Source organism: Castor canadensis, chromosome 8, assembly GCF_047511655.1.
Source record: "Castor canadensis chromosome 8, mCasCan1.hap1v2, whole genome shotgun sequence".
Classification (NCBI taxonomy): Eukaryota; Metazoa; Chordata; class Mammalia; order Rodentia; family Castoridae; genus Castor; species Castor canadensis.
Window position 1 is genome coordinate 47,354,134 of NC_133393.1, and position 24,628 is coordinate 47,378,761.

At 41.6% G+C, this 24,628-nt stretch overlaps 1 protein-coding gene across 13 annotated transcripts in view; it reads right to left on the minus strand.

The window, feature by feature from the left end:
• Rreb1 (ras responsive element binding protein 1) overlaps positions 1-24,628 on the minus strand; it is a 185,643-nt gene that overhangs the window by 22,234 nt on the left and 138,781 nt on the right. For all 13 annotated transcript variants that reach the window (XM_074082946.1, XM_074082949.1, XM_074082947.1 and 10 more), the window contains 3 exons: positions 17,861-18,005; positions 17,143-17,279; positions 607-796 (listed from right to left, as the gene is read on the minus strand). In XM_074082946.1, coding sequence (XP_073939047.1) covers positions 607-796; positions 17,143-17,279; positions 17,861-18,005 — 472 coding nt within the window. The remainder of the gene's footprint in view (positions 1-606; positions 797-17,142; positions 17,280-17,860; positions 18,006-24,628) is intronic.

A 24,628-nucleotide genomic window follows, 5' to 3' on the forward strand; every position in this document is an offset into this window, starting at 1 on the left:
ATACCATGGGGGAGGGGTTCATGTGTGTACACACATGGAACAGTCCACTGAATTTGCAGCTTGTGTACTTGAAGATCTTCAAGTTGATACCTGATACTTCCTATCTCGAGTTTATAAAATGGAAAAAATAATCTCCAAGTGGTTTTAACAGGTTCTGTATAAAAGTATATGGATTTATTCTTGTTCAAGCCAATAATGATTCAAAGCATTTTCAATAGAAACTACAATGCTAGAAACATCTAGCTGTGATACAGACACTAAAGAGAGATTAAAAGATACAAATTTAAATTACAGTGGGGCTTGGGTAGAGGTGATGATCAATTCACAACACCAAGTCCCCAAAACCCCAAGACTGGTAAAAAGGCACGAGAGTCACATACAACTCACAGGAAATTCACTCTAAACAGAAAACTACACACCCCTCTCAGCTCAACAAACCCAAGGGAGACAGTTAAGGGCCAACCTGAATTTAAAGAGAAAATGCATTATAAAAAAGATGCAAGCCAATCAATAACATTTTAAGGAAAGGGAACCTCAGGGAGAGGAAGTTTAGTCCAACTACATGGACCAGAGGCAGCTGCAGATTCAATGGGTCCATCAGAATACCTGAGAAATTCGAGGAAACTTCCTACAGGAGAAGTCAGTGAACCCTAAGTCGTGGAAGCCAGCAGGAATTGAAGGGTTGTTCTGGATAAAAGGTCTTCCCATTGCGTCCCTGGGAAGCTGTTTGTGGACAAGTGCATTGTGGCGCAGCAGTCCTCGGTGTGTTCGAAAGGTGACGCAGCAAATGTCACATCTGGGAGAAAGGAAGAGAAAGACATAAGAAAACAGCTCAAAGTTTCCACTGCTATCTTTTTTGTTCCTTCATGTCAGTTGAATACACAAAAAAGTAAGACATAAAGAAACCAGTCTGTTAGTGGTTAGCACCAGAAAACTCTTCCTTTTAATTTATTTTTAAAAGCTATATCCTACCAACTCTAAACACCAAATGTTTGCAGGCAATACAAGATGTATATGTAACTCAGCCATCCCAAATCTGTGCACAACGACAGCTTGGGACTCTGAAACCATTGCAGATCTTCTTGTTACCTGAATCATGCAGTATAAAGGGATCATTTCAGAGGTTTTCTTCTCCTCTCAGTTCAATGGATCTTAATTATTGTAGATGTTTAAAAGGCAAAAAAGCATGTAATTACAGCACTAGAGGAATCACAGTCGCATCCCTGGTTTCCGATAGGGTAAAATATAGTCTCTTTGAATTGATTCAGCAAGCAATTGTGATTACCTGTTAAATTGTAATATTATCACCATTGTTATCAGAACAATAACCATAGTTCCTACATATTAAGCTCACATTAAGTAAAAATCCTGCTAGGGCAAATGCATTCAAGGTCAGGCAGGTGGATATCACAACCCTCACCTTACAGAAGAAAACACTGAGTCTCAAAAATGTTAATTGTTGTAAAGGAGGTCACATAGCCAGGAAGAGGAAAAACAAAATATGAGGCTAAGGCCTTACTCCTGTCCTTGCCTATCACAACTGTCTCCATTCCCTCAAAATTCCCACAAATGCAGTCCATGGAATAATCATGACCTTCTAAAAAGGGGGGTGAGGGGAGGAACCCATGATTCTTCATTTTAGGTCCTGAAATGTTCTGGACCATAGAGATGTGAAACAAACACTATCTTTTAACACCGTCTCTACTTTTTATATCAGTGTTGCCGTCTAGGTCTTCATTGAGAACAATATTTAAAATGCTTACAATAATATTATCAGCATCCCCTAGACCTGCACTAAATACAGTCACTGGAACCACATGTGGGTATTAAAATGGAAATTAATTATAATTCATTAACTCAGCCTCATTTTCAGAGCTCATTTGTGTGAAGCAGTAGAGATGTGATGTGTTTGCACCATGGCAGAAGGTTCTGTGTGAATAGCATCATTCCATCTATTTACTCATGTAGCACCGCATCCATCTCTCACAATCCCTCTAGGGTAGGTCTTGTTCCCATTGCTTTTCAGAGGTGAACTACCATTTACACTACATACACTTTACTGGAAACTTTCTTTTCTGCTGTGAATTTTTTTTCTAGAAAAAAAAGAGATAATGAAATCACCTAAGAAGCAGCTGAGCTAACTTTGAAGGAGCGTTGAAACATGTAAGTGCCAAGTATACACAGCCCTGTTTATCACAGAACACAGGGAACCTCTCTTCTCTGTTAAATTGGGGATATCTCCCCAGCAAGATTCCTGTCATCATTCAACTACATTTAGAATACTGGGTTCCCATGAGCCATTCAAAACACAATGCTCCTTTTGAGGGGAGTCTGCTGAGCTCCCCAGCTGTGGTCAAGGCCCCAGGGAAGGGTTGGACTGAGACAACCCAGAACGCAGTTAGGGACTGGAAGAGCTCACACTATGGGCTCAGATGGCAAGGTTTGTACCTCCCCGGCACAGTGGAGTATGTCCTGAGGGAGACTTTGAACCACAAAGGAACCAAGGAATGGAACCATTCCTTGCCAAAGTGCCCAGAGGTCTAAGTCACAAGTTCGGAGACAAGAAGGGAGCAGCATGGATACAGTTCTGGGCCAGAGTCTCTTTCTGGCTGGAACGCGTTCAAGTTCTGAGCTGCTCACAGAGGGGATGGTGACCTTGGAGGCTGATGAGAGTTTTAGTCCTATTCTACTGCCCTGGAAATGAAGCTCCCTGACTTCAGACCTCCCTGGCTCAAGTTTAATTGCACGTGGTCACCGACCCATCTCCTCGATGCTGGTTAGCTCGAAGTTCTGTACTGGTCAAAAAGAATGAGAGAAATGTCTGAATCAGGGAAACTGAACTCTGACCAGATATTTGATGATATTAAGAAATTAATGCTAGCTATAATAGTATTTTAGCTATTTTCTTTCTTTTTTTTTTTTTAAAAGTCCTTTTCTTTTACAGATATATAATGAAATAGTTATACATGAAGTGTGATATCTGGGCTGGGAAGAGATGACACAAGATTCATTGTGAGTTGACAATTCCTGAAACTAGTTGAGGATGTATGGGGTTCATCATACTGTTTTCTCTTCTTTTATATGTGTTTTGAGATGTCTCTTAGTATGAGAAAGTGAGAGAGAGAAAGGAGAGAATGAACACTATCTCACTAGAAATAACTAGTAAGGTGATTTTTTTGGCCACCTTCTACAAGCTTCAATGCCCCATCCACTATCTGCTGCAGGTGTATCTAACTGGAGAGAAAAACTGTGGAGGGGAAGCCCCTATAGTTCTTTTGTGACACATGTGATATGAAGGAGCCCATTTTCCCAGCATGATCCTGTTTCTTCTTGCACACCTACTGGACCATTGGAGCTTTTGGAAAGGGTGGGAGGTGGGGTCCAGAGGGAGGTACTAAGTCCAGGAATCAGAGGTTCCACACACATAGGAGAGCTGGGTGCTCAAGCCTCTGACACAGTCTGGTTTGGTACTTATGAATCAGAGCTAGATCAGAGAAGGTGTGGGAGATGGAAGCTGGGCTGTGCCTTCATTGAAAGTTAAGATATGAGGAGGAAGGGAGCAGGAATCTGTCACCCAGAGGCTCCTGCAGGCTGTAGTCTACAATAATTCACTTCCTATAGTAATTAGCACTTACCACATTCAGTTTGTGTAGAGTATTTTCAGTGTTTTAAAATTAATTTTTATTATTGCTAGGATGTTACAATGCATATTTAAGCTCATTCCAGTCTAAGTACAGTGAAATAAACAATGTTAGTAAAATCAGCAATCATTCAGTACATCTTTACCTGTGAAGCCAGGAGGGCTCATACCTTGCAGAGAGGGGCTTATTAATCAAAGGCAGGTAAAGAGAGATCTCATAAAATAATTTATATACACCTTAATTGTAGTACTTAAACCTAAAACATATATATATATATATATGTCTGAAACATATGTTTGTCATAACATAAAGCAATGATCCCCATTATTTGTGAGTTCTTTACTTCTGAATTTGCCTATTTGCTAAAATTGATTTATAGCAATTGATTTTTGTGATACTTTTATGGTCATTCACAGATATGCACAGAACAATGAAAAACTTGAGTGCCTTAACACACATGATCCCAGCTAATGTTAAAGGAAACCACACTCAGCCTTCTTATTCAGCTTTCATTCTGTAAATAAAATCCTTCGTGCTGTCTATTTCATGCCATGTTCTTTGCATTTTTGTGTTTTTCTTTGGTGATTTTGGTGTTTCTAATGGCCCCCAGGTGTGGTTCTGAAGTGCTGTCTAGTGTCTTAAGTACAAGAAGTAGTGATGTGCCTTATGAACAGAATACATTAGAGAAGCTTTGTTCAGGGATGAGTTATAAAGTTCAAAGGCTGGTTTTAAGTTCAATGTTAATGAATCACTAATATGTATTAAGTAAGGTGACATTAAATGGAAACACACATAAAACAAGTTATGTATTGATTAGTTGATGGAAATGTGACCAGAGGCACCAAGGAACCTAACCCAGTATTTCCCTAGGAGCAATGGTTCATCATTTGCTATTTCTGTGTTCAGTGACTTTGCAGACTCAATTATCACAAATATGAAGAACCACTAGCTGGGTGCTAGTGGCTCACACCTGTAATCCTAGCTACTTGGGAAGCTGAGATTAGGAGGATCATGGCTCGAGATCACTGCAGGCAAATAGTTCGAGAGATCTGATCTCCAAAGACAAACAAACAACAGAGCAAAATGGACTGGAGGTGTAGCTCAAGCTGTAGAGCATCGCTTTACAAGCACAAAGCCCTAAGTTCAAATCCCAGTCCCATTAAAAAAAAAAAAAATCAGCTGAGCAATTGGCCCTCTGTATTCACAGGTTCTGAATCCATGGACTCAACCAACTGTGGATTGAAACTACGTGAGGGGAAAAATGCGCCCAAATGGGACATGTGTATTTTTGTCATCATTCCCATACAGTATAATAATCACTATACAGCATTTACATATGTGAAGTATCATAAGTAATCTAAATACAATTTAAAGTATACAGGAGGATGTGTATAGATTCCATGCAAATACTGCACCCTTTTATAAAGGGGACTGAAACTTCTGTAGTTTGGTATTTGTGGGGGAACCTGAACCAATCTCCTATGGATACTGAGGAATCACTGAAGATTCGTTCATCAGTCTTTCTGCAGAAAGCCAAATCTTATGTTTGAGGCTAGTTCCAAGGACTAGAGTTCCACGTTGTCATCATGGCATGAATCATATTCATAACGCAACATCTCTGACTGCCAGTTTTAGATTCTTTAAAGTAGAGCAGGGGCTTGGTTATTCTTTTCTTCTTTTTTTAAAGCAATATTCCATTGGGTTTTCTAAAATTTAAATAATTTTACTAAATTATAGTAAATTATGAGTAGTATTGGTATAGGCAGGTTGGGAAGAAATAATACTGACTTTTGCCAGCATTCAAGTCAACTGCAAAAAGGTGGACAGGTGGGCCTGAGGAGGTGGGCTATAAACTTTGTGAACTCTACAAGACCTTACAGGTTTAAAAAAAAAATACTTAAATATTTATTTTAAATTGACAAAAACTGCACATCAGTAAAAAAAATTGAGTATGTACCCCATATCTGTTGTTTAACTAAGAAATGTGTGTAGATATACATAATATAAAAATAACATATACACAGTAATAACACATATACTTTCACATATGTACAATGTGCTAGGTAATTATAAAATATAAAAATTCTTAAAGGGAGAGATAAAAAGTTCTATTTCTCCTTTTATCTCAGAGAGCTTCCTGAAAACACTCCACGTTTGAGACTACTATAGCAACGCACAATCTATTTATTTGCCATGAAAATTCAGTGTGAGTGTCATCAATAGGTTTTATAAAGGAAATGGACAGTGGTTCCTTAACACAGTGATTAGAATTTACCACACCCCTATGGTAGCAAATTTTGAATAACATCATGGATCTGTCTCTTCCTGCATTCTCTTATCTTCAAATCCCTCTCCTTTCTGAACAGCTTCAAAGTGCAATAAGTGCTATAAACACATGGAGAAACTACTCAGCACCAACAACAAGCTCTCTGTCCCCATGCAAGGCAGCTGTGGAGCAGTGGGGGTACAGGATGGGCTTAGGGACTTGAGAAACAGAGGTTCGGGGAGGAACAGTTCAGTTTGTGTGACCTTGGACATCTATGTTTCAGTTGCCTGCTATGTAAAACTTCCCAAACATGACTGATAAGAATGCCTGCATGACCTTGTTAAAAAAGCATACTCCTGGTTCCCACCCCAGACCTACTGAAGTCAGAATAACTAGAGGATGGGAGATGAACAAGCACACCAGGTTACTGTGATAGTTAGACAAGTCTGAAAAACAACATAGTAAGAATCAATGTGAGAATCTAAAATCTAGAAACATTTTGAGGTACAAGCCTGTCAGAGTCCTGAAAAAACCAAAACAAAACTGTCCACTTTAATGACTTCCCCTTTCCTTCTCTAAGTCTCAGTCCCCTTTCTCACTTGTGATAGGAGCATCTTTGGAGTTACTGTGAATAACAGACAATGAAATGCTTTGAAAACCTCAAACTGCTAGGGGAAAACACATCTGAAAAAGTCAATTTTCTGGCATTTGTTAGCAAATGTGAAAATGCATGAAAGGCTGGAGGATCTTAAGTTCAAGACTAGCCTAGGCTACAAGTGAGACTCTGCCCCCCAAAAAAAAAAAAGGTGGGGGGGGAGGGGGGAGAAGGAAGGAAGGAAAGGAAAGAAAATACAGGGAGGGAAAGCTAAGTGTAAATTTCAAATAAAAGAAAAAAAAGTATCCAGTACTTTTATTTCATCTCAAGATTCATGGGGGGGAAACACATTATTCTGGTCAACCCTCTGTCTTTTACCAACTGCTTCCTCATCCCCTGCCACCCTCCTGGAGCCATAACTCCAAGAGAAGTGCATCTTCTCCCAGTCTGCATGTCCATCCAAGTGGAGCCTTCTGACCACGACTAAGTTAAGGTTTAGATACGTACTTCATACTTCCATTTTCATGGGATTTCAATCTAGGTGCTCCTATTTTACTTTATTTATTTATTTATTTATTTTTTGCATTACTGGGGCTTGAACTCAGGGCCTACACCTTGAGCCACTCCACCAGCCCTTTTTTATGATGGGTTTTTTTGAGATAGGGTCTTGTGAACCATCTGCGAAGGCTAGCTTTGAACAGCAACCCTCCTGATCTCTGCCTCCTGAGTAGCTAGGATTAAGGCATAAGCCACTGGCATCTTTTTTGAGATAAAGTCTCACTATGTCACCCAGGCTGGCTTAGAACTCTTCAGCTCAAGTGATTCTCCACCTTGCTCTACCTCCTGAGTAGCTGGTACTACAACGTGTGCACCACCACACTCAGCTTCTACTTCCCTTCTGAAAAGATTTAGAAAGTCATCTCATAACCAAGCTGCTTGAAAATGGCAGAGAAAAAAAAAATGTTCTTTGAAACCAGAAGTGTATTGTGAGGTCGGTTAAAAGAAACACCCACAGAAAACACTTGCCTCTCTGCCTCACACTCTGCACCTGTTGATGGACCTTAACTAAAGCCAGTGTAGATTGGTCTTTATCAGGTGGAGACAGTCCACTCTGGCTCAACAGCCCTCCCTTCTCCTCTCCCCAGAACTCTTTGCAATCTTGTTTCTAAGAAGCGTTCAAGGACAATGGAGGTCACTGCAAATCTGTGGACCATGCTGCAGGATACAGAGCTGGCAGCAGGCAACACTTAGAGTATTTGCAAACCTGGTTTGGGCTTGTCAGACTTCATTAAAGTCATAGCCATGGGCTGGGTGCCCCAGGACTCTGTCCTCACCCCTGGTCTGTGGGATATCTCAACACTGCCAAGAACTCATAAGGAAAATGATTGCAAAACATTTAGATGGGGTAGAACTGCACTTAAAGAGTCACAGCAGAGGGGAGGGCTGTAGGACAATTTTTGCAAGAGTTTTTGACAATGTGCCAGAAGAAAATTTTATAAATCAGTCTGCCTTTTGATTTTCTGGCAACAGAAATGGTCCTATGTTGAATCTAAGGGTAACTTTTTTTCTTTTTTTGAGGCAGGGTCTCACTATGTTCCAGGCTGGCCTAGAACTCACTGTGTAGCTCAGGATACAATGAACTCTTGATCTTCCTGCCTCAGCCTCCCTCCCGAGTGCTGGGAAAACAGGTATTTGCCTCATCCAGCTGAGGAGAACTTTTCAAAATGGAAACCAACTTTGTCAGTAAAACATGTATTTGAGAGAAAGTGCATTTCTTTGTGAGAGCTAGAGAAGCTGACAAACCCCATGGACACCTCCTTCTAAAATAAAACTTTTTCCAAAGTCATATTAAATTACTCTCAAAAAACAATTCATCAGTAGAAAAACCTCCAATGGTTTATGGTGAGATTACACATGAAGTACAGCCATGAATACAAAGACAGACCTTTAGCCTGACCTCAGCTTCTAGAAAGCTTGCTCAGTAGAATGAACTCCAAAGCGCTGTGCTTACAGAAACAGCATTTCTGTACCCCAAGGCAGGGCACAAGTGCTGATTCACCAAAAAAAAACCACACAAATTCTAGCACAAGTTAACCAATGTTTCTACAAGATCACAAGAAATTCAGATTTGGAATTCTGGGGCAGAGATGACCATTTCCAGCTTCCACGAAATACACCCCAGTCACTGAACCTCTACCTCCTGCACTGGGCAGGGCTGCTCCACTGTGGTGCTTCCTGTTGCTGGTTAGGGGCTCCAGCAGTTCTTAGGGGTGAGTGGGAGGGCTATGGTGTTGGGATTTGCAGAGTCAGGGGCTCTCTGGAATGGCAGAGGGGCAAGCAGTTGTCTGCAGTTTATCTCCTCTCTCTCAGCCTCCCTTAGCACCACTTGTAATGTCACTGAAGGTTACTAGGTAGGTGTGAAAAGCACAGATAGGAGGTTCTGGAGTGGGTGGAGGTCCCTTGGATGGGAAACGCCTTCCAGCAGCAGGATGGTAGGTGAGTCCAGTTTTGATTGTGGCTGTTGGTATGTACAGCCACAGAGGCAAGGTAGGGGACTGCTAACTTTAGGGGAGCTTTCGGTACATCCTTAGAGAAATGCCTTTCAATTGTCAGGGATGTAGGGAGGCGTTGTCACAGTGAGAACTGGTTCTATGGGCTTGGGTGTAGCTCAGTGCAGAGCACTTGCCTAGCATGTATAAGGTCCTGGGATTCCATTCCCAGCACCGAAAAGAAAAAGAAAAAAAAAAAAAAAGGTTCTTAACTCCCTCATCCATAGTCCCTTCTATCCTTTCTCTTTGGGAAATCAAGCAAACAAGCAGAATTCCACCGAACTCTGGCTGTGACTTTCACCAGGCTATAAAGAGCTCAAGAGGGAAAGCCTTGACTCTGACCTCAAGCCATGCAGCCAGAGAGACCCAACCCTACTAGTCTCTGCTCAGACAGGCTCCTTGGGTCACCAAGGCAAGGGTGTGCCAGCCAACTCCACTAGGTCAGGGAAATACTCATTTGTTAGCTGAGATTCTTGTCCTTTCAAGTCTCAAAGGATTTTAATGCAATTGTGTTCTTGTTCAATAGTAATTTTGTTCCGATCCACTCAGTCTTAAGATACAGTTAAATTTTAAAAAGTTGTTGAGCTAAACTGAAAAGTGCCACGTGCCATAGCAAGTGTAATGGGAAGGGTGCTGGGGTATCTTTTTTCCTTTTACCCCTGAAGTACCCGGGTTTCAACTCAGGGTCTTGCGCTTCCTCGGTGGGTGCGCTACCACTTGAGCAGTACCACCAACTCGAGATGTCTACAAGAAAATGGCTTAATGCTAGGTTAGGTAGAAATGCAGCATGGTAACTGTGCTATTATGGGGTGGATATTTACTACAGGAAATAATGGCAAAAGAAACAGTCCAAAGTAGTTCCTCAAAAAAATTAAAAGTGAACCAGGTATGGTGGCACACACCTATAATCATAGCACTTAGGAGGTTGAGGCAGGAGGATTTCAGGTTCTAGGCCAGCCTGAGCTACATAGCTAGACAAAAAAAAAAAAAAAAAGAAAAGAAAAAAAAGCCATTTGAAAATGCTAACTTTTGTTAGTGCTTCCAGATGATACTCTTTGCCCAAGGAAGCAGATGTAAAACAAAATTGACAAGATGAAAACACAGAAAATTTTTCATGGTCACAATTAGATAAATGTCAAAACACTTGTTCCAATAGTTTAGTGAGGATACCAAAATAAATTCTGAAGTCTTTCAATTTTTACATTTATTGGAAAGCTCCCTGGGTTTATTAGCCTGTTCATTTAGGTCTCTTGCTCTTATTTGTGCATAAATGTTAAAGTTTCCAAAAATTAGCTTACTTTCACCTTTTATTAATAGAAAATATGGCCTTAGTAGTTTAAAAAGAAGTATTCTGCATTATTTGCAGTAGATATCATTAGTCCTGCTCAACGTGCAAATTTTAAAAATGTAATTTGGATGAAAGATTTGCTGGTTTTACAGAAAGAGTTCCTGGCATAAACTCAAGTTGGCTTTTCTATTTTCATGTAGATGACTAGGATGCTGTCTTATAAATTCTTCCAAGGGTATGTTTGTGAAATAAACATTACATGAGAGCTTTCTCATCTATACTACATGTTGTAATCTGGAACGCACAAATTTGAGTTCCTAAAGTACAATCTATCCTCATGAGCTATGATTTTCAATGTGTGCCACTAGCTTCTGAGATGATAATGCTGCACAATTTCAAATGGCAGCAGTTTTCTGCATACAGTAGGCTGAGAGATTTTGATGAACTGCTTTATTTTGGGATTTTATTAAGTTGTACAAATTTATTTTCTTGCAAAATAAAAATGTAACGTAAAAGTTTAAAAAAATTCAAAGAGCCAAGCCTGGTAAATCTAGCAACAATGTGATTTATAGAGATAGAAAACAAGGATACCTAAAGTCTTTTTGTTTTTTTTCCTTAATCTTGTGGCTAAACAATTACGGGATCAGCTCCTCTAGTGCCTGCTACAGTAATATTTTATTCATCTGTGACCTTAAATTTCTAGAGTAAGATGAAAATCCTAAAGTAAACATAAAAGTTGAACACAGAACCCCAAAGAGATAAACTACTCAGATGTTCTCTCAGGACCTCCTCACTCTTACATGAGTCCATCAGATCTACCTTTGTAGGAGTGGAGGGACACAAAGATGCCTTTTCTCTCCTTTGTCTGCAAGAAAAGATTAATTTGAAAAATTAATGATGTAAAGCATATTTTCAAAAGTCTGCCTTGACAAATTTTGAACAGTAGGAAATTTGTTTCATTAGAATCTCAGGTTTCCCCAACAACGTAAGAAAAATAATGTGTGGTTCTATTATTTAAAAGCATCAAGTGCCTTCAAGCTTCTAGATATCTGCCTTTTGGCACAGCTTAGAAAGATTTCAAAACTGGAGGCAGGACTCAATTTCCCAATCTTTATAAAAGTGAAATTAGATAAAAATGGCTCTTTCTGACTATGAAGAGTCAAGTATAAACTGCTTTCATGTTCTCTTTCAAGTCAACAGTACTTGAGAAAAGCCCTGGAATGTGACTCCCCAATTTCAGAGGACTGGGATGACCAAGAAAGGACACAACAAATTGTAACTATAATGCTTAAAATATTAAAGAAGGACAAGTATTCTAAATAATAATATCAGAAGAAAAACTCGTTTAATATTTGTGATAGCTCCAGGCCTGGATTGTCTCCCTTCATTCTCACAAGTCTTCAAATCTATTTTCCAGATGGGGAAACTGAGCCTCCACCTGCTTGAGGTCACAGAGATGCCAGACAGTAGGTTGGGACAGAGCTGTCTACCAGGCTGTTTGCTCAGAGGACAGTTATTTGTAGATACCCCAGCTCCTTAGAAAGCCCATGTCACATCCTTAATGCCTGGGCATGTTTCCTAACACTGACGCTCCCTACTCCCTGCAACCCTGTTTAGGAAAACCTGAGAAATACCTGCTGGGGGGCTGCCATTCAACCAGACCACTTCCCCAAGTTTCTGAATTCCTTGCTCATTATAGAGTTTTAATGGAGAGACTGGCGTTCCTTTTAAAAAGGATTTCATGCTTCATTTTTCTTGCTCCAGAGGCCAAAAGGAATAAGTGCAAACAATTTCTCCTCTGAAGCCCCACCCGGCTCAGACATTCCTTTTTCCTCAGCCCACCCTCCAGAGCCCATCCCAGGGCAGAGGACTGACATCCACAGCTGCACTAATCTCTCCCAGTTGTTGTAAGCAGCAGTGATGGCCCTGTGACAGGGCCCTGGCCAAGCAGCCTCTCCCCTCCCTGAACCTGCCCAGGCTACCCACCATGCCCATCACCCAGCCTGGCCTGTCTAACTAAGCCAGCATGGCAGAAAGCATGTGGAAGTGTCTGAGGGGCTTCATGAGAGGCAAGTGTGGAGTGGGCACAGAAGCCAGGCAAGCCTGGTACTCCTTCTGCTCCTTGTGTGGTGCGTACAGTGGGACAGCTCAGATCAAGGAGCCTCCAACTGCTAGGTTGGTGGTATCCTCTCCTCATAAGCCCTGCTTCTGTCCCCAGTCCCCAGCATTGTTTTAAATATGTTTCCGCTTGGCTGAGCCTCAGAGCCCAGACACTTAAACACAAGACTCTCACAGATACTCAGTTACACCTTTGTCCTATTTTTAGGATTACATTCAAGGAGTGTGGGGCCAATGCCATGTGGAGAGTCTCAGGGTCTCTGCAGGTGGATGTGCAGTGTAGGGAACTGGACTTTCTTTGGAACAGTTGAGAATGCATAAGAAAGAAGGTTGTGGTATCTTTTTCGAAGTGGCCCCACAGCCAGGATGCATGGCAAACCCTTCTGGCTGAAGCAGTGCTCACCTTCCCCTCGCAGAACTCTGGGTGCCTGCTAGAGTCACCTCCAGCTTCCCATACACTAATTCCCAACACTATTTCAAACTAAGGGCATTGCCTTAAAACTTTTAAATCACCTCAAGATAAGTATGTGACCACAGTGAGGAGGGCCTTGACCAGGACAGAACACAGTGCAGCGTCACAACATCTGTATCAGATCCAAAGAAGCTCTGTATCAACCAGACTCATCTGTTGGCCAACAGGCATAGGTGTCATTCTTGGCCCTGAATTTATCTCCTTGTTTTCTAATTTGCCTGTAGCCCCTGTTTCACACATCACTGTTTTTCTCAAGCCTGGTCAAATACCTGGCACTATCATAATGAGGGCTCAATCATTTGTTGGATACATTTTAACTAAAATAATGTTAAAATTACTTATTACTGGACCTTTTTAGTCAAGAAGCCACCTAAGATTATATAATAACAGGCCAAGTTTCACCTTTGGCAGCAGCCTCATTAATGTGACTATCCAGCTACTTACTCACCCCAGCAGAAGAATCATTCACAGATGACACCAGGGCTTCACTGCCTCCTGGCTTGTCTTAAACTTGTTTCTATGCGCTCCTGGGCACTTGATATGTGCCTGGTTTGCATTGAGACGGGCTGTGACTGCACCTCACCCACTTAGCATGTGACAGCAAGAAAGTAAAACATATCACTAACAATTTTTATGCTGATTGATTGTATGTTGACATGCTGTTTTGACTGTAAGGGTATAATCAATACAAGCATAATTAGTTTCACCAGTATTTTTTTGTTTTTTAAATTGGTGCAGAGACTGAACTCAGGACCTCACACATACAAAGCATATGCTCTCCTACTGAGCTACAGCCTCAATCCAATTTTTACTTTAAAACATGGCTTACTGGAAAATTTCAAAGGACACCACAAGGCTCACGTTCTACTTCTGCTGGAGGAACTGACCTGACATCATTCCTCCAGCTGACTTCTTTGCCATCAGTGGATGGCCTGTTGCTCTGCTCTATTCTAATGATGAAGGAAGACAGACATTCAGTGCCCAACAACATCCCACGTAAGAGACGTCCCTTTTGATCCACCTGCTGAACATGCCAGTCCTCACACCCAATTTCAAATGCCAGTGCCCAGTAAGCTCTAGGGTGCTCCCTTCCCTGCCTTCTTCTGCTTATCTGGGGAGCTGCACAGAAAAGTTCATAGGAAGTACCTGACTCTTAAGAGCTAGAATCTCTTCCAGTGGCTTTGTGTCTTTCTTTTGTATGATGCCACTTTAATAATTTGAAACACCAGTAGAGTGGCGAAAAGTGGACTCAGTGTTTACAGGAGTTTGTGTTTCCAACATTATTAAGGAATAGTGGGCACCTTGCCAGCGTTAGTGGGAAGGAGGGGTGGTTGAGGCAGGAAAGAGAAATCAACAGCTGTTTTGAGTTATAGACTTTCTATCTAAACTGGTAGCATCCCACTGTGGCTCTGCCACCTTTGGGGTTTGAAAATAGAGTTATCTATTTTAGTTCTAAGTTAACAAGCAGTGTCTCCCACCAGCTACTGTCACAGTTCACCACCCAGGTAGGCCCCTGCTGGCCCCTGCCTGTTCCCAAGGTCTCCTCCAATAGCAGGCTATTATGTAGAAACAGCAGAGAGAGGAGAAAAGGGGAATTAACTATGTTCTGTAATCAACTCCTTTTGGTTTCCAGACATCAGCCCCACCCCAGCTAGCAAAAGTTACTAGGCAGAGCCAACTAGGCTGGGGCTGGTCACCCCACACAAAGGACACTAGTCCACCTCTTTATTTCTAGCCACCCTATAGCCTGTGCTATGGCGCCAGTGGGATGAAAAGCTGCCTAACGGGACTGAGTTCCTGTTGGGCTACAAAATTTTAGCCACCCCTCACCAAACAAAGGGCATTACCATTGAGTAGGTAAGGAAACTGTCCACTCTGTTAGCTGAACAGGCAGCTGGAGATTCAATCTCATGGCTAATCAGTATTACCAGTCTTAGAGCCATGGCACATGAATTACCAATCAAATCAAGTCTGTCTGGTACATGGTCTAACGACTAGTGTCCAGTGTAATTCCTACCTCTATGTGCTCTAAGAACACCCTACCTCTCCTTGGAGCAGGTTCTGGTCCAGAAGGAAGTGTGGGGAGTTTCACACCCTCATCCAAACTAGCAGGGTCACTTGGTCTTCCTCTATCACTGCACTGTGCTGTGCAGGGTCAGGTTGCCCAGAAACCTCTATGAAAGTCAGATTATTTTCCTGTATAATGGAATTATCTCAAAGGGGTAAGTGGGTAGTTTCTAAGATAGTGTCTAATCACAAAATAAAATTTGTGAAATAAAATATATAGAGGAGCTCAGAGAAAAGCAGTGAATTCATAGTTGCCTGTCAGGAATGGTGAGGAATTGGGCTCTTACATACGGTTTCCTGCCTCTGACTCTCTTTGTGAGGCTTGTGTGGTGCCTTCATCCCTGTCCTCAGTGTAGAGCTCTCCACTCACCACAAGCCCACATCCTAAGGATGCTGTGGACATTAATGAAACTGTGACATCAAGTTCCCTAATCTCTTAGAGCCAGGGGACTAAAACAGGAAAAGCCAGAGGTGATTTTTTTGGAAAACAAGTCCAGAGAAAGGTTTTAGAATTACAGACCTTAAGGCCTGGAAGGGAACCCATGGATTACCAGGAAACACAGAGATTACCTGGTCCAGCCCTCCAATTTGAATAATGAGGAAACAGATTCAGATGCAGGTTGGGGTCAGATGCAAGCAGAGACTGGCCTGATAACCACACATGCCTGCTCCAGTCCATCGTCCAATTTCTTGAGACCAAGGAGTTCCATAAAGACAGGACTTCAACTGCTTGCAGTTTAAACTCCCCAAAGTTTTTTCTCCCCCTCCAACAGAAAATTGTCAAGCTAATGTGATTAAAGATAATAATATTTGACCTGGCTTCCAGTTACCATGGGTCTTTCCTTATAATGCAAAGTCCTCAGCTTGTTCAAGCCTTTGCATTCCTAAACTGCAACTAAACACAAGGAAATCTTGTCTCTACATAAGAGATTCAGGCAAACGGACGCTCCATTCCTATTTCCCAAGGTGTCTTCTAAAACCCCAAGTTGTAACCATGTAGACCACACCCTCTGCTCTTAAATGAATTTACAGTTTTGACTTCTAGCATGGACTGCTTTTCAGTCTCTCAACTGCAGCAGAGGCTCCCATGTAACTCTTTGTTCTTTTCAATGTTTAAAATCAATGGCAGAAACATTTTACTTTTTGGTGGTACTGGGATTTGAACTTAGGGCCTCACGCTTGCTAAGCAGGCACCCTACCACTCAAGCCAATCTACCAGCAACATTTAAAATGTGACAATTCCTCATGAAAAATTTCTAAACCTATCTGTTCATAAAGAACACAGGGCTTTTGCCTGATGAAAGAGTAATCAAGAAGTTAGAGAGCCAGGTGCTGGTGGCTACTTGGGAAGCTGAGACTAAGAGGACTGTGGTTCGAGGCCATCCCTGGAACATTGTTTGTGAGATTTTCCCATCTCCAAAATAACCAGAGCAGTAGAGCACCTGCTTTGCAAGCAAAAAAAAAAAAAAAAAGTAAGAGAAAGACACAAGCTCCTCCTGATTTCTGCTGGGAGGTTGTATCACTATCCACGTTTTCTGCTTGGCAAAACTGAGAATTAAAAATGCTAGGGCAGAGGGACATCTAAAACTGAAATCAGACCAGAACGAGCTGGAATTGTAACAAGTTTTACTTTATACTTAACAGAACTCGTTTTTATCGACAATATTTTATTAGCTTTCTCTGCTATAGGCTTAGTTCAATCTAAACATTTCTGAGCACCTAGTATATATCAGCACTGTGCTGCAGACATGCAACATAAGGACTGGCCCCAGCCAACCACTTACCCATGGACAGCTAACAATCATTTGGGTTACAACATCTTTTGCAAAGAAAATATGTCTGTTGTCCAAATATACCGTGGGATGGGAGATTCCCCAATGCCTAGGGACTTATGGTGATTACTCAAAAGGCCTTGCTGGGAGCAAAAAACATACTCTGGCTACAGCCACCTTCTCCCTCACAATCCTCAGTCCAACCCTTCTCCATACTTTAAGTGTGTCTTAACTGCCTTATTAAAGTACTCATACAAAAGTTCAATCACTGAAGCCTAGTTTGTAGTAAAAAGAAATAAGAATGTCTATGTCAGAAGAAACAAGAACAAAAAGGAGTTTCCCAGACCACAGGTCTAGTTCACCCTTTCTCCTACCTTAGTGGATTATCTGAATGGGTCTCCATGTGGGTCTCCATTCCATACTTGCAAACAAACTCCTTGAAACATATTGGGCAGTGAAAGACTTCATCAGTTGTCCTCTCCAAGTCACCTGACTGCCCATCTTCAACCATCTTAGGGAAAAAGCAAAATGGAAAGTCACAAAAGTGGTTTTTCATGTGGGTTTGCTTCAGAAGAGAGGCCAACACCAATACAGAGACTTCTATAAAAGGGATGTGTTCCTCACTCGAATATTAATGTGTGACTGACCATTCATTCCTTCATTCATACAACAAATACTCACTGAGCACTACCATCTATCCATCACCCTCCCACCCACTCCTCAGTCCCTTTCTCTACCCAACAAGCATTTATGGAGCACTGAGTATCTGCCAGCACTAGGAATAAAAGAGTGAGGGCAAAGGAGTACCTAACACAAATGAAGCTTCCATTATAGCTAGAGAGACAATGTAATAAGCATGGAAACAATTTTGGAAGCTCTTCATTTCATCCCTAGGCTTAGGAAAGGGGCTCCAAAGAGGAAATACACACAGGTACTCTTTTCTAAGACAGTTAACAAAAACAATGTGGGAAAACATAGGTTAAAAAGTCTAGGATAGATGACTGCCAAGTCCCCACACTGTGAAAGGAAGATTAAAAGTATTTCTGTCAAAAGCCCTGTGATGGGGCATGTCTGTCACAGGAGCCTAAAGACCTTTTTAGCTGGTGCTGGATCTTCTCTTTCTGACTCGGCATCATGACTCAGTTTCCTCTTGGAGGACAGCCGCCGGCGCTTCAGAGGGGATGGAGGGGCTGCAGCTGTAGTACTGTTGGGGTCCTTCTCATGAATCTTCATATGTCTGAAAGGAATATACATACACAATGCAATTTAACAACAAAAACCTACTTCATTTACTTCTTGTCATTGTTTTTCAGACTTTATATGTAGGCATTGGTACTTGAACTTTATTTTCTTATTGTTATTTTTTTTGTAGTGCTGGGGATAGAACCCACTGCCTCATACATGCTAGGCAAATGTTCTACCACTGAGCTATACCTCAGCTCCTGAATTTTCATTATTTAAGAGAGATAAAGTGTAACTTACATGGTAGCATCTATCTTTTAAACTTCATAATCGCCTTGAATCTCTCTTCAAGTGCTTGTGAGAGTGCTATCCAGAGGTATTGTTCAATACCTCACTGTTTATTAGAGGACATTCATGTACTTGACTGGCATTAATGACACAGAAACAATCTGGTGATCTGTTCTACAAATTCCAATAAAAAGTACTAGTTTAGGACACCCAATTCTATAGAATAAAGAATTCCCAGATTCTTACATCCTTCACTTGTTCATACACCAACTTCGAACTCTGTATGGGCCCCAGAAGCCACCTTCCAGTTATCAGTTGTATGTATCTTTCTCTTTTGCCTTTGGCAACATTTTGGGGATCAAATCTGAGCTGTGCTGCCAGGGCAGATGTCCAGAATGCTTTTCCACATTGTTCCTGGTATTTATTATGTAGACTTATAGATCATGAGAGCATCTGGATAGTGCAATGATTAAGTTACATGTTACAACTCTGATAAACAGTACTGGGACACATATATAATAAGTGTCACAAATAAAACTCTAAAAAGGGAGTTTCATGGGTGACTTATTTAAGTGGACTTATTTTATCAAGTTCTAAAACAAAGATTCTGGGAAGGTCCCATGATCTATAGGAAAGGGATGGCATTACAGACAGTTGTTTTGCAACATTAAAAGGATTTCACTGAAACACCTTTGTACTATTAATGTGTGCTAATAGTTGAAAAAAGTACAATGCTAAATAAGACAATTACAACATTTAAAAAAAAAAAAAAGAAGAAGAAGAAATGCCAAATTTACCTAGGAAGTGCCTAGCAGGGGAGAGGACTTGGCAAAGACAATCATCTTCATCACCATTAGAGTGGGGTTAAACTGTGCCAGATGTAGAAATGTAGCTGCAAGCTTTTTACAATTAACTATCTGATAGCATGATTTACTTGAAAATTCTTTCCTTCCTCCTTCTCTCCCTCCCTTCCTTTACTTCTGTGCTGGGAATTGAACCCAGGGCCTATACCCTCAGCCCAAGGTTTTCTTCCCCCAGTGCTGGGGATCAAACTCAGGGCTGTATGCTTGCCAAGTGCTCCACCATTGAGCTACACTATCAGACCCCAAGAAGTTTTTTTTTTTTTTTTTTGGTGATGGGGGTGTGTTGAGGGTTAGTTAGTGAGGTGTGAACTAATGCTGGCTAGGCAGGTGCTCTACTCCTTAAGCAATGCCCCCAGCCCTTTTTGGCTTTAGTTATTTCTCAGATAGGGTTTCGTGTTTATGAGAGGTCAGTCTCAAGATTGCGATCCTCCTATACATGCTTCCTTGGGTAGCTAGGACCACAGATGTGTACCACCATACTCTGTTTGCTGAGATGGGTCTTGCGGACTTTTTGCCCTAGTTGGCCTCGGAATGTGGTCCTGCAGATCTTAAGCCGTGAACCACTGCACTTAGTTAAAAACATTTCTATTGTTGCTGCTTTGTTTTTTTTTTTTTTTTTCTTTCTTTTCTTTCCATTCTAGGGTTTGAACTCAGGTCTTTATGCTTACTAGGCAAGCACTTTACCACTTGAGTCATGCCCCAGCCCAAGAAGTTCCTAAAAGTGGGAAAAGACAGAGATAGCAAAGTTCTCATGCATGGTCCTGTCATACTGCTGAAATGCAGCTCAGCTCACCTTTTTTGTATGCCTTCTTTCAAGAGGACAAACTGAGGATAAAAAGGCCAAGCAGCTCTTGAATCATGGGCAGCTACATGTTGAGGCTGCTCAGGCCAATGATTTGAGATGGTCTGCATTTCCCACATACCACCTTGCCCTGTGGCAATGGGAGTCCTCTTCTAGAAGTGTGTGGACGAGCAATGCTATAGATTATGTGTAGATCTGCAGATCTATACAGAGAGGCCACAGAACCTCTCTTGTTCTGCCTCACAGATGTACTCTACAGTTATCCTCCTGCCAAAACAGTGTCACCCTACAGCCTTTCACCAACTGGAACTACTGAAGATGTGGCCTGGCCTTTGAGGACAGGGCACTTAGAAAGGGAGGCTCAAACCAAACCTCCATTCTCTTAGGGGGAAATCAGTATGATGGAACAGAAAGAGCTAGTGGGAGAAAATGGACAAGAATCACAGACAATCATGCCCACAGCCATGTAATCCCTTGTCTAGATTGAGGAAGAAATCTTTATTTAGTTCTTGGCCACCTAAAGCCTCAAGAAAGTTAACAGATACACATAGCCTTGTTCTAAGTATCAAAGTGATTGTGACTGGAAGAGACCATTCCTTAGTATCATGATAATTCTAAGGTATGTAAACTGGTATCCAACCAAGACTTTCAATAGTTTATTCAGGATTAATTTTAAATTAACAAAACTGACACCCCTTCCTATAGCCAATATAATGAGAATATTAGAAATCAGAGAATGACAAATGTAAAACTTCACTGTCACATTTCAGGCTACATAATCTTGATCATATGATTAAAAACACACAGAAGTCCAAATGAGGCTTTATTATTTTGTTCTTGGGATTAAGAAACCGTTTTCGCAAGATAGGAAGAGGAGGGGCTAGAACAGCACTTAGTGAGGGTCTCACAGGAACTTTATACAGGTTATTTCCATTTTGTGGTTAAGATGAAGAGAAGCCCATGGTCTTCCAGCTACAATGGACTATGGTATGCTGATTCTGACATTCATGCCCTTCCTTTTACCCCACATGGCCTCCAAAGGCCAGGGCAGTCAGTTAAATCCATTCTAGATCACCAAATGGAATCTTAGGTCTGTAACCTCCCGACTTCAGGAACTTCCTCTTTGGTTGCCTGTGGCCCCAGGTAGAAAACAGCTGGTACCAAACTCTGGCCAAATTTCCCCAGAAGACAGAAAGGGGTAAGGAGCCCTGAGGTCAGGCATAGAATATGCCCTACCGCCAGTCTTGCTCAGGACTGCAGAGCCTCTATCCTACTCTGAAAGACTGGGATTGTCCTTGAACTGCATGACTGCTGAAGGAAGAAGGAGGAAGGCAGGTCAAAGAAGGGGCCCCACGGGACACACAGGGTTCATGGAGGCTGATAGTTGAAGCAACCCACTCTAGTTCCCTGACAGAGCCTCAGTTCAAAACATAAGCATGGTTCCATTTTAGAGTGAAATCTCTGGTTGCTAGCTACAATGTGGAGAGTTCTCACTCTGCCCTTCCAGCCCCATGATGACCAGTAGCAGTGAGCTGACTCAATTCAGTTAATGGCCAGAAAGGTATGGCCAGATGTGCTGTCGGATGTGAGCTGCAATGACCAATTTTCTCCAACCCGACCCCTGCTCTGCTTCCTATCCTCCAACAGCAGGGGTAGGAACTTCAGTTGTTCATTTCTTCCCAAAGGCTCACAGAAGTGGGGTGAGCCATCATGATGACCTAGTAATGGGTAGCAGTCTGTCTCCACGACAGAGGAATGGTGGTAGGGAAGGGACAATTCTATTTCCTACCTTTGGAAGGCTAGGGTCTACAGTTCTCTCGAGTTTTATTTTAAGGGCTAATCTGTCTGTTGTCCATGTACCTCAAGTTACAGAATGACAATGAGCCCTGAGCTGAAAGGGAGATGAGATCTTACTCGGTCTACTTGGCACAAAAAGTCCCCATCCACAGCAGAAGAGAGACAGCATCCTTTAGTTCTGCTTGAACACTTCCAACAACAAGGACTTCTCCATTCCCATCAGTTGTTCTCATTGTAAAACCTGTCTTCCCCACATGAAGTCAGAAATTTCATCTGTGCTGTAAGTGTCTGTCTGTCCTCAAGGGCAACACAGTGGCAGCTCTTCCAACAATCCAAGAGGACTATTGTATCTCTCCCAAGCTTTTAGCAAAATTAAACCACTCCAGCTCCACTCTCCCCCACCCAATCACTGCCTGCAAGTCTGATTAATCTTGTTAGTCACTAACTAAACTCAGAATACTCTCCAATGTGCAGATATCCTTCACCAATACCTAGACCGTATTGGATCCAGCAAACACTAATCTGGATGTGGTCTGAGAGCTCAGAGCATATGGCTAGGATACTGACCTCCAGAAGTGACATAAAAGCAAATTCAGTTGGTTCTACCGAGCAGGTTTAGCAATGATGTCTTTTTACCCTCAGCTCCTATGAAATTCCTTCATTCAAACTGCTATCAAACCATGTCTCCTCTGTTCCATACTTGAGCAGTTAACAGATACCTTTCCATCTTCCAGATTGTCAAGGATGAGAAAATCTTACACAGTGTGGGTGGGAGTGAAAACTGGTAACCATCTTTTTACAAAGGGCTGAGCAACAAGGATTAGAATTTTAAATAAGTACATTCTTGATGCCCAGTAATTCCACTCACAGAAGTTTGTCTTAATTATAATTGGGACAGTTTATAATTCCAGACAGACGCTGCACAAATACTAACAACTTCAGGGTCTTCATATGTTAAACTGACCACACTGCTTTCCCTCTTGCCCTCCTACTGTTCAGGAGCCAATGTGGGCTAAGACACAGATCACATCATACTACTCCCCTGCTTAAATTCCTATGACAAGCCAGTTCTCAGAATTAAATTTGGCCTCCACCTCATTGGTGGACACCTCAGCTCCCTTTTAGGCAGACTAGCCTCCTCAGGGTGCCTTTAAACCCTTCCAGCTAGCTCCTGTTTTGGGGGCTCAGACAGTAGCTGCCTCTTCTGCATGGGAGGCTGCACCCTAGTCTTTCCCAGGCTTAGCTGCAGCCATCCACGCTTCACACCATGAAATCCCTCCCACAAGGCTTTCCCTAAGACCACACACCCTGTCTATACAGATGCTCTAAAGCCCACTACTCAGTTTTAAAATTTTTTATTAGCATAAGCTAATTCTACAAAGGGGTTTCATTGTGAATTTACATACATGCATATAATGTACTTTGGTCAAATTCACCCAATCTATATTTTACTTTTTCTTACCCCTACCCGCAACCACTGCTGAAGCTATCATGAATTTACTTGCTTGATCCCTTGCTCTCAATCAAAAGTAAGTTCCATTATTGTGAGAACATTGTCTCCCTTGTTCTCTGCACTAGACTTCAGTGTCACATAATCGGTGCTCAAGAAATACCCACCATATGGCTGGATAGATGAACAAATGAACAAGTATTTGCTGAATCATGGAATAGACAAAGGAAGATGAAGCATATGCAGAATTTTACTTGGAGTACTACTACCGTAATATACATTCTCAGGTTCCAAGACACTTCATAATTGACTAGGATTTAAAGTGGCATCTGATTGCAGAGTCAATAGTGTTATACCAGAGATTTTAATAAAAAACACCCCAACAATGAATGCTTAGGGTACAGGCTAATTTCTTTTCTTTATAGAATTAACTTGCCCTCATTCACATAAAGCAATACCTATACTCCTAGTAGAGAAAGGTTAATGCAAAACCATGAAATTCTAGAATTTTCCTTTTAGAGGAATGATATTTCAACAGCAGGAATCCTGCCACACCATGGTTAAAGAAGGAATTTTATTAGCACTTTTGGAATCAAAAGTTTTCTCCACGGAATATTAGTAAAATACTTCAGCCATTGTACTGTCTGCAGGTTCCGTTAACTATCTGATTAGGATGTCAGTAGTTCTGGATGTATGCATCAAGTTTCTTCAAACTCATTTGCCTTTCATAGCACCCAAGGGGGCAGTTTCTTTAACTAAGGAATCTAAATCTGATTACCTTTTAATACCGTTAGAAGTCTATTTTGAATCTGACTTTTTACATTTAAAATTTTTCCTTCTGTAGATGGAATCATTCATTTTCTAAAATTTGAGAAGATTCATTTTATTTATTTATTCACTTTTTTAAAAATTTTATTTATTGCACTGCTAGGCAAGAGCTCTACCACTGAGCTATATCACCAGCCCAAGAAGAGGCACTTTGGTAAGGTGAGTTGTCCATACAGGATACTGAAGAGATCAGAACTAAACCAATTAAATGTAGTATAAGAGCTTAATGCCAGTTAAATTACTCCAGAGGACAGACCAATCCCTAAAACACACCCTTATCCTACCTCCTTTTCAGTTCCAAATGTAGAAACTTTCTGTTGACCTTTCTTAGGCCCATAAGTCAGAAGATTTTGGAATGGGGTGAATTCTTAGCCACTGAAGCACTGGTTTGGTCTGAGCAACAAGCAGGAATGTAGGCAGATGAAGCAGCAATTTGGATAGGAAGTTATCTCTAGCAGATAGAGATCCTGTGCAGTTATTGGGTGGTCTTTGAGCATGATGCATTTTTGATACTAGATCCTGGTTCTGCCACCTAGAAACCACGTGGCTGCACAGTTCCTTAGGTTGCCTCAGCTTCAGGGCTTCAGTTTGCCCTGAAGGTGACAGTAAGGCTGCTCACATGTAACAACTGCAGGCTCCTAGTAAAATTC